This window comes from Triticum dicoccoides, chromosome 5A (genome assembly GCF_002162155.2).
Source record: "Triticum dicoccoides isolate Atlit2015 ecotype Zavitan chromosome 5A, WEW_v2.0, whole genome shotgun sequence".
Taxonomy (NCBI): domain Eukaryota; kingdom Viridiplantae; phylum Streptophyta; class Magnoliopsida; order Poales; family Poaceae; genus Triticum; species Triticum dicoccoides.
The window spans coordinates 55,508,589-55,524,886 of NC_041388.1; the positions used below are offsets into that span (position 1 = coordinate 55,508,589).

A 16,298-nucleotide genomic window follows, 5' to 3' on the forward strand; every position below is an offset into this window, starting at 1 on the left:
ACGATGGCGTGGTGATGATGTTGATGTTCTACCAACGCAGAGCTTCTCCTAAGCACCGCTACAGTATTATCGAGGTGGACTATGGTGGAGGGGGGCACCGCACATGGCTAAAAGATCAAATTGATCAATTGTTGTGTCTATGGGGTGCCCCTGCCCCGTATATAAAGGAGCAAGGGGGTGCGGCCGGCCAGGGAGAGGGCGCGCCAGGAGGAGTCCTACTCCCACCGGGAGTAGGACTCCCCCCCCTTTCCTAGTTGGAATAGGATTCGGGAGGGGGAAAGAGGAGGGATAGAAGGAAGGGGGGGCGTCGTCCCCCTCTCCTTGTCCTATTCGGACTAGGGGGAGGGGCGCGCAGCCCAGCCCTGGCCGCCTCTCCTCTTCTCTGTAAAGGCCCACTAAGGCCCATTTACCTCCCAGGGGGTTCCGGTAACCTCCCGGTACTCCGGTAAAATCCCGATTTCACCCGGAACACTTCCGATATCCAAACATAGGCTTCAAATATATCAATCTTCATGTCTCGACCATTTCGAGACTCCTCGTCATGTTCGTGATCACATCCGGGACTCCGAATAACCTTCGGTACATCAAAACATATAAACTCATAATATAACTGTCATCGTAACGTTAAGCGTGGGGACCCTACGGGTTCGAGAACTATGTAGACATGACCGAGACACGTCTCTGGTCAATAACCAATAGCGGAATCTGGATGCTCATATTGGCTCCTACATATTCTACGAAGATCTTTATCGGTCAAACCGCATAACAACATACGTTGTTCCCTTTGTCATCGGTATGTTACTTGCCCGAGATTCGATCGTTAGTATCTCAATACCTAGTTCAATCTCGTAAGTGGCAAGTCTCTTTACTCGTTCTGTAATACATCATTCCGCGACTAACTCATTAGTTGCAATGCTTGCAAGGATTAAGTGATGTGCATTACCGAGAGGGCCCAGAGATACCTCTCCGACAATCGGAGTGACAAATTCTAATCTCGAAATACGCCAACCCAACAAGTACCTTTGGAGACACATGTAGAGCACCTTTATAATCACCCAGTTACGTTGTGACGCTTGGTATCACACAAAGTGTTCCTACGGTAAACGGGAGTTGCATAATCTCATAGTCATAGGAACATGTATAAGTCATGAAGAAAGCAATAGCAACATACTAAACGATCGTGTGCTAAGCTAACGGAATGGCTCATGTCAATCACATCATTCTCCTAATGATGTGATCTCGTTAATCAAATGACAACTCATGTCTATGGCTAGGAAACATAACCATCTTTAATCAACAAGCCAGTCAAGTAGAGGCATACTAGTGACACTTTGTTTGTCTATGTATTCACACATGTATTATGTTTCCGGTTAATACAATTCTAGCATGAATAATAAACATTTATCATGATATAAGGAAATAAATAATAACTTTATTATTGCCTCTAGGGCATATTTCCTTTAGAAAGGAAATAGAGGGAATAGGATTTCCCCTTCCTTTCCCATCTCCCCTCTTTCCTTTCCTCCTCCACAGAAAAGGAAGGGGGAGGCCGAATTGGAGGAGGCCCCAAGTAGGATTCCTCCTACTTGGGGTGCCCCATGGCCGTCCCCTCCCCCTCCCACCTATATATATGTGGGGAGGGGGCGCCTAGAACACACAACAAACATTGTTAGCATTGTGCGGCGCCCCCTCCATAGTTTACGCCTCCGGACATATTCACATAGTGCTTAGGCGAAGTCCTGCGCGGATCACTTCACCATCACCATCACCACGCAGTTGTGCTGATGGAACTCTCCCTCGACACTTTGCTGGATCAAGAGTTCGAGGGACGTCATCAAGTTGAACATGTGCAGAACTCGGAGGTGTCGTACGTTCGTTGCTTGATCGGTCGGAATGAGAACAAGTTCGACTACATCAACCGTGTTGTCAAATGCTTTCGCTTTCGGTTTACGAGGGTACGTGGACACACTCTCCCCCTCTTGTTGTTATGCATCTCCTAGATAGATCTTGCATGAGCGTAGGAAATTTTGAAATTGCATGCTACGTTCCCCAACAATTTGTCACCCCGTATGACGGAGAGGTATCTCTGGGCCCTCTCTGTAATACAACATCACAAGAAGCTTGCAAGAAAATGTGACTAAGGAGTTAGTCATGGGATCTTGTATTACGGAACGAGTAAAGAGACTTGCCGGTAATGAGATTGAACTAGGTATGGAGATACCGACGATTGAATCTCGAGCAAGTAACATACCGATAGACAAAGGGAACTACATACGGGATTAGCTGAATCCTTGACATCGAGGTTCGACCGATAAGATCTTCATAGAATATATGGGAACCAATATGGGCATCCAGGTCCCGCTATTGGTTATTGACCGTGGAGGTGTCTCGGTCATGTCTGCATAGTTCTCAAACCCGCAGGGTCTACACACTTAACGTTTGGTGACGATATAAGTATAGTTGAGTCATTATGGTGGTTACCGAAGGTTGTCCGGAGTCCTGGACATGACGAGTGATGACCCACAAGTATAGGGGATCAATTGTAGCTATTTCTGATAAGTAAGAGTGTCGAATCCAACGAGGAGCAGAAGGAAATGGCAAGTGATTTTCAACAAGGTGATGTCTGCAAGTGCTGAAATTGTAGATAGCAGAGTAGTTTGATAGCAAGATAATTTGTAACGAGCAAGTAACGATTGTAGTAACAAAAGTGCAGCAAGGTAGCCCAATCCTTTTGAGGCAAAGGACAGTCCAAAATGGTCTCTTATGATAAGCAAAGCGTTCTTGAGGGTACACGGGAATTTCATCTAGTCACTTTCATCATGTTGGCTTAATTCGTGTTCGGTACTTTGATAATTTGATATGTGGGTGGACCAGTGCTTAGGTGTTGTTCTTACTTGAAAAAACCTCCTGCTTATGATTAACTCTCCCGCAAGCATCCGCAACTACGAGAAAATTATTAAGAATAAATTCTAACCATAGCATTAAACTTTTGGATCCAATCGGTCCCTTACGGAATAGCGCATAAACTGGGGTTTAAGCTTCTGTCACTCTCGCAACCCATCATCTAATTGCTACTCCACAATGCATTCCCTTAGGACCAAATATGGTGAAGTGTCATGTAGTCGACGTTCACATGACACCACTAAGGGAATCACAACATACATACTATCAAAATATTGAACACATATCAAGTTCACATGATTACTTGCAACATGATTTCTCCCGTGACCTCAAGAACAAAAGTAACTACTCAGAAACGATAATCATGCTCAAGATCAGAGGGGTATTAAATAGCATATTGGGTCTGAACATATAATCTTCCACCAAATAAACCATATAGTAATCAACTACAAGATGTAATCAACACTACTAGTCACCCACAAGCACCAATCTATAGTTCCGGTAACAAGATTGAACACAAGAGATGAACTAGGGTTTGAGAGGAGATGGTGTTGTTGAAGATGTTGATGGAGATTGCCCTCCCCAAGATGGGAGAGTTGTTGGTGATGATGATGACGATGATTTCCCCCTCCGGGAGGGAATTTCCCCCGGCGGAATCGCTCCGCCGGAGGGCAAAAGTGCTCCTGCCCAAGTTCCGCCTCGAGGCGGCGGTGCTCCATCCCGAAAGTCCTCTCCCTATTTTTTCTAGGTCAAAATGACCTACATACCAGAAGATGGGCACCAGAGGTGGGCCTGGGTGAGCACGACCCACCAGGGCGCCCCTGGGCTCCCTGGCGCGCCCAGGTGGGTTGTGCCCACCTGGTGGGCCCCCTCTGGTACTTATTGGCTCCAATATTCCTCATATATCCCATAAAAATTCTCCATGAAGTTTCAGCTCATTTGGAGTTGTGCAGAATAGGTGGCCTGACGTAGCTTTTCCAGGTCCATATTTCCAGCTGCCGAAATTCTTCCTCTTTGTGTAAACCTTGCATATTATGAGAGAAAAGGCATTAGAATTACTCCAAAAAGCATTGTTATGGATAAAAACATTATAAATAACAGTAAGAAAACATGATGCAAAATGGGCGTATCAACGAGGAACTTCGGAATGGTCCGTAGGTGAAGATTGATATATTGGACGAAGAGTATTGCAGTCCGGAAGTGTTTCGGGGGTAACGGGTGATGACCAGCATGACCGAAAGGGGTTTCGGGGGGCCTCATGAGCCAAGGGAGGGGGCAAACCAACCCACTAAGGGGTTGTGCGCCCCCTCACCCCATCCCACGTTGCTAGAGGAGGTGGGGGCGCCCCCTAGGGTCCCCACCCCTTTGGCTTGGGGGGCAAGTCTTCTAAGGGGGAAAACCCATCTAGGGTTTCCCTCTTGTGACCGCCGGCCCTAGATGGGATCCCCTAGGGGCTCCCCCTCTTCCCCTTCCCCCTATATATAGAGAGGTAGAGAGAGGGCAGCCACACCCTCATACGCCACGGCGCTGCCCCTCCTCTTAGCCTTCTTCCTCTCTATAGCGCTTATTGAAGCTCTGCTGAGATTCCGCCACCACCATCACCACCACGTCGTTGTGCTGCCGGAGGACTCGAGCTACTACTTCACCATTGCTCGCTGGATCGAGGAGGTGAAGGCGTCATCAAGCCGTACGTGTGTTGAACATGGAGGTGCCATCCGTTCGGCACTTGGATCGGGAGTTCGCGGGACGGATCGTGATTGGATCGCGAAGACGTTCGCGGGATGGATCGTGATTGGATCGCTAAGACGTTCGACTACATCAACCGCGTTTCTTAACGCTTCCGTTTAGCGATCTACAAGGGTATGCAGATGCAATCTCTCCTCTCGTAGATGGCATCTCCTAGATTGATCTTGGTAAGCGTAGAATTTTTTTGTTTCCCATGCAACATTCCCCAACATATTTACATGTCTCTAAGATGATATAATCGTTCCAATATATAAAGACTATGTTGTTGTTTGAATTTAATCATAATAAATGTGACCAGGTCTGGTTTAAAACATTGATCTTAATGGGAATGCCAATATTATTCATGATATTCAACCTTTTGGGCATGAGTTTTAGGGACATTTTCTACCCATGGGTTTCTGTCGGTTGACATGCGCGAAGTCACCAGTTGGGCTTAGATTCGAATATGCCCCATGACCCTGCCATCGGAACACCCGTTAAATACCTATCTGGCAGGTGGGTACCCAGTCCAAAGCCCAACGACCTCAAAGGCCCGAAGGTGAACCTAAATATGTGCTTATGTGTGGCTAACCCTCTCCGGACCCAGCCATATGTGGATGTATCCAGGATGTCGTGGCCTCCCTTGTGCACAACTGCGCACACAACTATTAGCTAGCCACGCACGCACACAACAACAAGCGCAACCCCGACCATCCCCATCTAGACATGCCCATGTTGGTAGTATGCTACTTTGGTTTCGCCTCAACCAGAGTACCATGAGCGAGCCCAATAGTTCTCCCCAAACGCCTCTTTTTCGGCCATGTTGTTGTCTTACTTTTATGCACCACTTCTTGTAACAATACTAAGATTTGATCGTGTTGTGTAACTATTGGCTATGTGAGACCATTTATTTGGTGGTGACCCATTGCTGCAATTTAGTATCGAAAATGAGTATTGACTATATTTGTGTTTGTGACACTTGTGCGTGCAAGCCAGATAGTTAAGTATATGTATTGTGCTTATGTTGTGTGCAAGGCTAAATATTTTATTTTCACATATGACTTTTACCGTTGTGTTTGTTATTGTTGCATTGTACATATTGTGTACACGTTATTATGGATGTTTCTTTTATTGCTCAATGTGTATATCCATGGATACTTGAATATCCAACATGCATGTATGAATATTTGCAGAATCTATGTCCCGTTGATAATATCACAGGTGGGAAATGGATAGCCACATGGATATGGAGGAATTTTACGTGCCCAAACCCACCCCATTGTCATTTGTACGAGTTGTACTCCTCCAAACTACCACATCATCACCCTTTAATGTTAAACTCTAAGCCATAATCTCCTAGCCGGGAGAAAACATTCATCTTTTTTGTCATTTGTCTTCCTTCCACGCCACCTATTCTTGTATGTGACACCTAGGTCATCATGTTGTGTGTGCATCTAACTAAAAGAATCCCGCAAACATTTAAGACAAAGCCATTTTGATCTCTATCTATTGCATTAGATGCCATGTCCTAGTAATATTTGTTTTTTATTTATCTTTAATCATCACATAAAATTCAGGAGCATACAAACATTAATTGATAGATAGAGCACCAAGAGATAATCCAACGTATAATGTGTTTTTACCATCTATGTGTGATATAGAGGGGCTTCATCTACCCTTGGTTGCCTTGGACAATCCTGTGTTACCCTTACACTTTATCGTAGACTTGTACTCCCCATGTCGTTAACGAAATAATTGATCGATGTTTTCCTCTTCTTTTCCGACATAACGGGAGTAATGGTCTTTTCGCTAAATATACATGCAAGCTTGAAACATTGAATCAAAACCCTACATAATTAAATGATCTATGCATTAAGCTGTTCCCTGGACCAAACAAGGCTCATAATCAGATTACACATCCTCGTCAGGAAATGATGGTGTTCTAAGGAAGATTAATGAGCAGCCGAGAAAATCAGAACATGGTAGTAGTACTAGGCATGAATAGATGAAACGCGTACGATCGATCATCAGGCTGCCTTTACCCACCTACCGCTCCCCTCCCCCTGTGAGGAGACTGCCGTTAGTTATTACTTCATTCATTTCAAAACAAGCGCCGTAATTTAAATTTAAATTAAAACTATTTTGAAACGGTGGGAGCAGTGGGAAAGAAAAAAAAAATGGACTGCCGTTTCATCCTCTCGTTTTTCTCCCCGGCGGAAGATCCACATTCCGAGTGAAAACAAACGGACTGCAACGGATGCCGGCAGCATTCTCGCAGATTAACCACAACGGTAACAAAGTAACTTCACACCGCCGATCTTCTTTGACTGATGCGCCAGCGCCAACCTCTGCCCTTGACTTTCCCACTAGAAAAAACAGTAAAAAAAAGTACTACTAACAGTAGTGTAAAAAAGTTACCAAGTGGGTAACAAATGTGCCAGAGAAGCACACCTAGGCACTGTTCCTCCTGACACCCTGTTCTGGAGTAGCAAAATATACTGTCCCTCCCCAAAGATCGTACCGCTAATCCGCCTTAATCTTTGTCCTCACCTTTAACACTATTTATCTATCAAATTAGTAATAAACAATTAACAATACCCATCACGCCGCCCGGACCCTTTCCTCCTCCTCCCCCACCCCCACACTAGTACTCCACTGCTGCTGCTCTCCCTCTGCTCCTCCATGATTGCATTCACTCCTGTCCGTCCAGGAAGCGCGCACACACACACACTCTCCTCTCCTCTCACTCCCTCTCTCCTCCTTCCTCGGGCGTTCGCGTACGGGGTTCATCTGTAGGTAGGACGATGATGGCGGCCTAGGCTAGGGTGGGATGGGGAGTGGCTGGATCTCCGCAATCCTGGGCTCGCAGCTGCGGCGGCGGCGCTGAGGGGTTCAAGATCTTCTGCTACCCAAGGTGCGTCTTGATTTGGGCGCCGCGTAATCTTAGCCGGCAATGTGGAGATTGTGCCGGGGAAACATGGATTGTGCCGATAAAAAAGACTCCCTCGACCGTGGCGGCAGGGCTGGCCGCCTCCGCACGTGGCGGCAGGTGCCACGTGTTGGCTGGCCCACCTGCCGCCATGATCGAGGGAGTCTTTTTTGTCAATTTTATCTAAAGGGGGTCTTTTCTAGCAATTTCGTTGGGCGGGTGGTCCTTTTCAACAAAAAATCGTGGATTTCGTGGGTGCTTTTGGCTATTTTTGGGCGTGGGCTGCGCTGCCCGTCCTGTTTCTTGGCCAGGGCCGTTCGCTTCTGCTGTTCCTCGTGCGTGCCGTGCCGTGCCATGCCTTGACGACGATATCTTCCCAGATAATCCCATTCCCAGAACGCAACTGCCCATCTTTTCCTGCCAAAAAGGCTGTGGTTTTAGTTCCAGTGAGGGAGGGGCTGGGTTGCTTCAGGGCGCCTTTTTCTCTCGCTCTGGTGGTGGTGGTGGGTTTCTTCTTCTCCTTCTTCTTCGTCTTCTACAGGATGGATGTGACGCGGGGATCTCGCTCTCAGCCTCTTTAGGAAATGCGGCGATTTCTCCCCTTTCTCGGTATTTTGTTTCGAGGACCCACATCTTGCCCTTCTGCAAATATCTCGAGATTTTCTTCTTCTTCTTCTTCTTCTTCTTCTTCTTTCCTTGCATTTGCCCTTGATGGCGCTGCTGATTCCGGGTTCGTTCGTCCCCTTTTTATGCCGCTCGCTTGTGATGCCCATCACTGCTGTGGACGGTCAGTTTCCCCCTCTTTGCGGCCGGGTGGGTGCGGGTGGGTTTCTCGCTGCGTTTCCCCTTTCTGTTGCTGATTCGAGGCCTAGGTTAGTTGGTGACATCTTCCTGTGTTTGTGTTGGTTGGCATCTCTTGTCACCGCCCTCCTTCTCCTTTTCCTTCCATCTACCATTCTTTACATTAATCTGTTTTGGTGGGATTAGCCTCCATTTTTGAAAGATTTCTTCTTCTTGTGATTTTGGTGTGTCAAGTGGGATTTTAGCCATTCTTGTTTCTTGAGGTCTTCTTCCTCCTCCTCCTCAAGTTTTCGTTCTCCAATCTTGCTTCACTTCTTCCAATCTTGTCTTGCAGCAGCAGCATTCTCGTAAATCCATGCCCCCTTTTCTTCGATTGAACTTTTTCTCCGGGCATTGCTTGGATCATCAACAAGCCACTCTACTATAATCCATGAAAAATTCGTGTCTACCCCCCCACTCAACTTTGGAACTTGTGGCTGCAATCTTGAGGGCTTGGAGAAATCCTCTGCAGATGTGGGTGTTCCAGCTGTCGCTGGTGCCCTCTGTTTTGCCATCCCTTCATCTCAAACCAAAAGTCATTAATGGCCTTAATGGCGTTCCCCTCTTACTGCAGCCATACGTAAAGATACTCCTAACAAACAGCTGGGCCGTTTCAGAAAGATGCTATTTTTTTGGAAACAATTTACTGCCTTGCCGTTTACCCAGTCACATTTTTTGACCGTTGTGTGATACTGCTGGCCTTCCTTGGTTTGTTTCAAGATGCCTATATATAGCAGAATACTACAGCCAGCCCCCACCCTCGATCCTACTGCGATTTCTGTCTCCAGAGAGTCTATTGGTTTCCTAGGGTGATCAGTTCAGATCCATCTTTTTTTGTGTGTGCGTGCCTAGTTTCGGTTTCGTTTGTAGGAAATCTTCTGCATATAGGACACTAACTAACTTTCAGTGTTTCTGTTGTGCCGCAGGTAGTTGGCCGGACATATATCTTATGTAGGCCGATTTCTGGTCGATTTGAATTTCGCAACAAGTTCCCTTAAGGACCCAAGGAGCGCTCTTCTGTTGCGCTCTCTTGGCCGGCTCTGATGTCGAGGACGAAGATGGCGGCGAACAACCCGATGCGCAAGTACTCGTGGTGGTGGGACAGCCATATCTCTCCCAAGAACTCGAAATGGCTCCAGGAAAACCTCTCAGGTAAACATGTTGGCCCACTATGGTCATATTATTGAGATCTTCATATTCATTGTTTGGAAAAACATCAGCCATACGTAATTCAGTTTGAATTCAGTTGGAAAAACCAACCATGTGAAGTATACTTGAACCTAAATTATTGTTGGTCCTCTGTCAATTCAGTTTGGAAACAGTTGTTGTCCTTGCTGTCTCTCTTGCGTTGGTTGGTATAGGCTGTGTTGAACCCCAAGCATTTTCTTGCCTTACCACGTCATTATCTTAGCAGTGTGTTGTGCATGTTCAAGTTCAAGGGTGTAAATGCGAGGGCGGGCTGGTTTTAATTATAAAGGACAAATTCAGTTGAAACCTCTGCCTGTTATAATGTTGTACAAAAATGGCCCATCTCCTCATGTCTCTTTGAAAGTGAGCAAGTTATGAGGAAAGGCACATGGGCAAGTTCAATGCCCCTGTACAAGAAAACGCTACTTAAACGGGCAATCTTTGTTGGGAGTCACATGTCATGGGCAAGTTCAATGCCCCTGTACAAGAAAACGCTACTTAAACGGGCAATCTTTGTTGGGAGTCACATGTCCCTGTGCTGGATTAGGTTGTTTAAGAGGTACATGGTAAATTCTTGCGAGGAATCAATATAAGTTGAATTGACCTGTCAACAACTGGATTAGTATAGCTCCTATGGTGAATATTAAGTTCAGGTTCAGTAGGGCGACATTCATTAATCTTTTTTTCAACAATGGATATTTGATGCTTGTACCACATGTGACACTGTTCTATAATATAAGGTGGGCACCGCATCAATGCCACACCTGAACTAACAATTTGATATACAAGTATGATAATTAAAACTTGCTAAACTTATATGAAAATACAGTAGTAAAATACAATACAAGTACAATAGTTAAAACTTGCTAAATTTCATATGAAAATACAGTAATAAAATACTTAATGTAAGAATAAACATTGTTAGTTTACTGTTTTGTTTGGGGAGAATAGATTGAAAATTATATCAATTTCATTTTTTGTGTGTTACTTTCTGAAACTATTAGATAAAGTGTGTGCCGTGTCAACATCTATCAGTAGATAACTATTTGTCCTTTTGCAACATTTACGTGGATTGTATACTGAACCAATCTCCATTAATGCATGATTACACAGATACGGATAGCAAAATCAAAGTTATGATCAAGATCATTGATGAGGACGCCGACTCTTTTGCAAAAAGAGCAGAAATGTACTACAAAAGGCGCCCAGAGCTGATGTCCCTGCTTGAGGAGTTATACCGTGCTTACCGAGCTTTAGCTGAAAGACATGACCATGCAGCCGGGGAACTCCGATCGGCTCGTCGAAAAATGGCAGAAGCATTTCCCGATGAATACCAGTTAGATTTGGATGATGACCTGCCATCTGAAACTGCATCCTCTGAAACTGACTCTGACAGCCGTGACATGACACCCTTTTTCCGCTCTTTCATCAACACCGGCGACTCGAAAAAACGTATTAAAGGTATCTGTACAAACTCACTTCTTTCATAGATGCAATATCCAAACATGAGTGAGATAAAACTAATACACATGTATTTGTATTGCAGATGATCAGGACCATGAGAAGTTACAGAAAGAAATTTCAAGCTTGTCACAGGAAAATCAAGACCTTAAGAAGAAGATTTCATCTGTGTTAGAAAAGAGTGAAAGTGCTGAATCTGAAGTTCGATCCCTCAAGGAGGCCCTTGCACAACAAGGTTCAGAGAAAGAAGCCGCCGTTTCACAATGCCAGCAATCCAGTGACAGGTTGCAGAACCTCAAGTCTGAAATATCACATACCCAGGAGGAATTCAAGAGGCTAAAAGAGGAGATGCAAAATGGCCTGCAGAATTTAAGCACTGCAGAGGAACAGTGCCTTCTGCTTGAGAGGGCTAACCAGGATTTGCATGTGGAGCTAGATAAGCTGAAGTATGCTTCAAAAGAGAAGCATGAAGAGCTTAATGAGAAACACATTGAACTGGAAAAGCTCAGCATCTCTATACAAGAGGAGCAGCTCAAGAGCATGCAAGCGGAAATGGCACGGCTGTCTTTAGAGAAGCAATTGGCACAAGTACAGGAGAAGCTGCGGCTTTTGTCTCTTGAAAAGCACGGTGAAACAAGTAAGTTTAAGGATGTTGAAGCAAGCAAGCTTATGCTTCAGAAAGAATTGGAGATGATTCGAGAAGAGAACCGTAAACTGGATGATCAAAACCACTCCTCGACATCCATGATAATTCGTCTGCAGGATGAGATAATTTCCTTGAAGAATGCACAACGGAAACTCAAGGAGGAGGTGTCTCGGCATGTGGAGGAAAAGAAGGTACTTCAAAATGAGCTTTCACACATAAAGAATGACAGAGGTGATGTTGAGAGGAAGCACTTCTCAATCAAGGAGCAAATACAAGTGGTTAATTTCAATGTGGAGTCACTCCAAGCAATTGCACAAGAGATGAGGGATGGAAATGTTGAGCTAAAGGAGACCATCAAGAATCATGATGGCGTGAAAGCGTTGTATGTTGAGAATCTGATGCAGCTGGAGAGAACGATGGAGAAAAATGCTCATTTGGAGAGATCTTTGTCAGCTGCTACCACCGAGGTTGCAGGATTGAGACAGAATAAGGCCACACTGGAAGAATCTTGCAAACAGCTTAGCTCCAAGATTAATGGCTACCAGTCTGAGAGATCCATGTTCATTGCGCGGATTGAGGGAATTTCTCATACCATGGAGAAGCTATCAGAGAAGAACGTGTTTTTGGAAAATTTATTATCTGAAAACAATACTGAGCTTGAAACCCATAGGATGAAGCTTAAAGACTTGGAAGAGTCTGCACAGGCACTCCGCAATCAGAATTCTTTACTTCGATCTGACAAGAGAACTCTTGTGCAGGAGGTACAATGCCTGATATCCCTTTTACTTTGTTAGTTCATTGTAATGCTAAAAGCGATGTAACTTCATCTAAAATAACATGTAACTTGATGCCTGTATTCTTTGATGTCGTCTCAGGTGGATAGCATCAATGGTGCTCTACTTGATTTGGAAACGCAGTATGCAGAGTTAGAAGGAAGGCATTTGGATCTCCAGCAGGAGAAAAACATGGTTCATAATGAAGCAGTCAAACTACAGGAACTGCTAAGGCTAGAGAGAGAGAAGAGCAAAGAACTCACCCACTCAGACAAGGCTCAGTTCAGTGCTATACAGAAGCAGATAGCCCTACTTCTAGAAGATGGACGGCATAAGGAGAACCAGCTTCAAGAGGAGGAGCACAAGATTGTTGAAGCTCAGATCGAGATTTTCATCTTGCAGAAGTGCTTAGGTGACATGGCAGAAGCAAATTCTGATGTCTCAGGGCAACTGCAGAAGCAACAAGAGGCACACAAAGTTCTTGAGGAGAAATTGGCATGTTTGACACAGAACAACCAGAAGCTTACTGAAGGGATTGGTTCTGTGATGGAAGTACTACAGTTTGATGAGAAATATGGATCCTTGGATCTGATGAAGGTTGACGTAGTTGTGCAGCTCATCTTGCATGAGATTAAGTGCCTGCTGAACACCATTTCTGATGCCCAGGATGTCAAGCAGAACCAGATCCTTGAGAAGTCGCTTGTTGTCACCCTCCTGGAGCACTTTGGACGGGAGGTGGCGGATCTGAGGTCAGAAAGGAGTGTTCTGAGGCAAGAGTGGCAAGCGAAGAGCGAGGAACTGCTGCAACTGCAGAGTGAAAGGCATGACCTTCTAAAGATCAGCTGCGACTTGCGCAAGGACGTGGAGGCCCGTAACCGCAAAGTGGATGAGATGAAAGCTGATTCAAAGTTCTTGGTTCGACAACTCTCAGAGCTGCAAGAGTCACGCCAGTCACTGCAAGCTGAGATTATTAAGCTGATAGAAGAGAACTCCTCAATGGCAGGCAAACTTTATGACTCAAGGGAGAAAGAGAAGTCATTTGAAGATGATTTCAGTAATGTAATTGGTGAAGCAATCAGGACAGATATCCTTGGTGTTGTTTTCAGAAGCCTTCACGATGAGAGGACATCAGAGCTGCAAGCCTTGCATGAAGATTTCGGTTGCCTCCATGCGGCAGGCAACGAGCTTTATCAAGAAATCAGGCTGATGAACAAGAAGCTGGGTGATCTGCAACTCGAGAATAACTACCTTGAGAAGGAGCTCAGCAGAACTTTAAGCATCTGTGATGGCTCTAGTCCAGAGATTGGTTCTGCACGAAGGCGTACCATGCGAAGAGATACCAAGCTATTGAAATCTGGCAGGAAGAGCCTACAGGAGGGTGCGGTGAACGTGGAACAACGCAAGGAAGTCGACAATGCTGGTCTTGAAAAATCAAATGAAATGTTAAGGGAGGAGCTTCACAAGCTGCAGAGTGAAATGCAACTGCTTAAGAACAACGAGCAGCCAGTGATTGATGTCAGGTCTTGCGATGCAGAGATCTCGAAATTGCTGGCCAACATGCAAATTGCCACTGCCAACGCAGCTCTCTTCAAGGAGAAGGTCCTTGAGCTCATCGTAGCATGCGAGAGTTCTGAGATAAGTGAAATAGTACAGAAGGAGGTGCTGAAAGAGGAGATCAGTCGAAGGAACTCCTACGTGGATGCACTGAAGGACAAGCTAAATGCTGTTGAGATAGAGAACAGAAGGCTGAAGGTCGACCTGAATGGTGACTTCACAGTGCTAGGCGCATTGCAAACTGAAGTCAGTGCCTTGGAAAGACAGACCCTGTCACTGGCCAAGGATTGCGTACCTTCGAACAAACTCAAGAAAGAGGTATACAACTACACATTTTATCTGTACCATGTTCTTTTTGCATCCTCCATATGTATTTGTGTTGAAGTATGATGCCAGTTCATTCAACTCTTTTTTTTGTTGCTAAATGTAATTTATGTTTTCCTTTCCCTTTAGTTGAGAAAGAAAGCCAATCTTTTCATGTAGTTTCTACTTGAAGGATCCATACTATACTTGAGAAATCTGATATTTATGTTGCATATAGTATGCATTTCTGTTAATTACCACATGTTGTTTTGTTTTCTTATATGGGTCTCATTTCTTTTGCTGCTTTTGCCAGGAATTTCTTTTGTCACCTCAGCTCTCAAAGATTGCTGTGAGACCAAGCGACGACCAAAACTCGCCGAAGCTGGTGAAAGACATGGAGCTGCAGAGGTTGCATGGAACCATCAAAGCGCTCCAGAAGGTGGTTACGGACACCGGAGTCGTTCTTGAGCAAGAAAGGCTTGATTTCAGCAGCAACCTCCAAGACGCCAGGAAGCAGATCGAAATGCTCAAGCTCAAGGACGCCCTGGACAGCGACGCGAGCGACGCGAACTACGAGCGGATGCTCAAGGACATACAGCTTGACCTCGTCCAGACCCCCAGCCGTCGTGCCATCGGCTCGCACCGCCTCAAGAAGAAGATCACAGCCCAGCCCGACGACAAGATGCTCGCGCTCTGGAGCGTGGTGAGAACAAGCAGTGGCAGCAGCAGACACGATGATCTGCGGCCGCCGCAGAGCGAGGCGGCGTCTGAGAAGGACAAGGGCAGACGGTCCACCTCCGAGCTGATGCTGGTGAAGGACTTGGTGGTCGACAAGCAGGACCTGCCGAGGCCCGTGGTGACCACCACGGAGCCGCACCGCGAGTGGAAGAAGAAGGTGATCGAGCGGCTGTCCTCGGACGCACAGCGGCTCAGGGACCTCCAGTCCATCCTCCAGGAGCTGAGGGCGAGCGTGGAGGCGTCCGGGGAGAGCGAGCTGGAGAGCGTGCGGGCGCAGATGATCGAGTCCGAGGAGGCCATCACGCAGCTCATCGACACCAACGGCAAGCTGCTGACCAAGGCCGAGGAGTTCACCTTGGCGGACGGGCTCGACGGCGGGGGCGTGGACCTCCGGAGCCGGAGCCAGCGCAAGATCCTGGAGCGGGTGCGGAAGATGTCCGAGAAGGTGGGCCGGCTGGAGATGGAGATGCAGAAGTTCCAGCAGGTGCTGCTCAAGCACGAGGAGGAGCGCGCCAGCCGGCGCGCCGCCAAGACCGTGCAGCGGCGGTCCAGGGTGCAGCTGGTGGAGTACCTCTACGGGAAGCGGCGTGGCGGCGGCGACGGTGGCTCCCGGCGGCAGAAGCGTGGGCCGTCCTGCTGCATGAGGGCCAAGGCCATCGACGACTGACTGACGTCCCCAGTTTGTTTGTTCAGTGCTAGAAAGGCGCCAAGTTTTTCTCTTACCTAGTTTTAATCTTCAGAAAATGCAGCAAACTTTGCTCTTGTTTTATCATTTTATTGTGCTGCTCTAGGTAAATAATTATGTGAACTGTCTATCCTAGTTTCCTCATTACCTCAAGTAAGGATGTAAATGGTAGTCGTCAGGACAGCGGTAAACTGTTAAATCTTTCGTCGTATAAACTGTTAATCCTTCATCGTAATTTTGTTGTTCGCTCATGTACAATTCTGATGCTGTTTTTCATTCCTGTTGGTTGATCCGGTTCATGTTCGTCGGTTATACTTTGTTCAGTCATGTACAATTCTGATGCTGTTTTTCATTCCTGTTGGTTGATCCGGTTCATGTTCTTCGGTTATACTCCCTCCGCCCAAAAATCTTCGGTTATACTCCCTCCACCTGAAAATAAGTGTAGCTGATTTAGTATAACTCTGTACTAAGTCGGCGATACTTATTTTTAAAGGGCGATACTTATTTTGGGATAGAGGGAATAGTATGAATGAATAGGTAGTGATCCCCGTAGTT

General features: G+C 46.1%; 1 protein-coding gene across 5 annotated transcripts; it reads left to right on the plus strand.

The window, feature by feature from the left end:
- The first annotated feature begins 7,270 nt into the window (after positions 1-7,270).
- Positions 7,271-15,994, plus strand: LOC119299247 (protein NETWORKED 1D-like). Of its 5 annotated transcripts, none has more exons than XM_037576494.1 (6): positions 7,271-7,540; positions 9,322-9,547; positions 10,697-11,044; positions 11,130-12,451; positions 12,566-14,335; positions 14,634-15,994. In XM_037576494.1, the coding sequence occupies exons 2-6, from the start codon at positions 9,439-9,441 to the stop codon at positions 15,723-15,725; spliced, it is 4,641 nt and encodes a 1,546-aa protein (XP_037432391.1). In that variant the 5' UTR covers positions 7,271-7,540; positions 9,322-9,438; the 3' UTR covers positions 15,726-15,994. The 5 variants fall into 5 exon arrangements, with proteins under 5 accessions (XP_037432391.1, XP_037432393.1, XP_037432392.1 ...); XM_037576496.1 differs by lacking the exon at positions 7,271-7,540 and adding an exon at positions 7,859-8,058; XM_037576495.1 differs by lacking the exon at positions 7,271-7,540 and adding an exon at positions 8,054-8,164.
- The last annotated feature ends 304 nt before the right edge of the window (positions 15,995-16,298 follow it).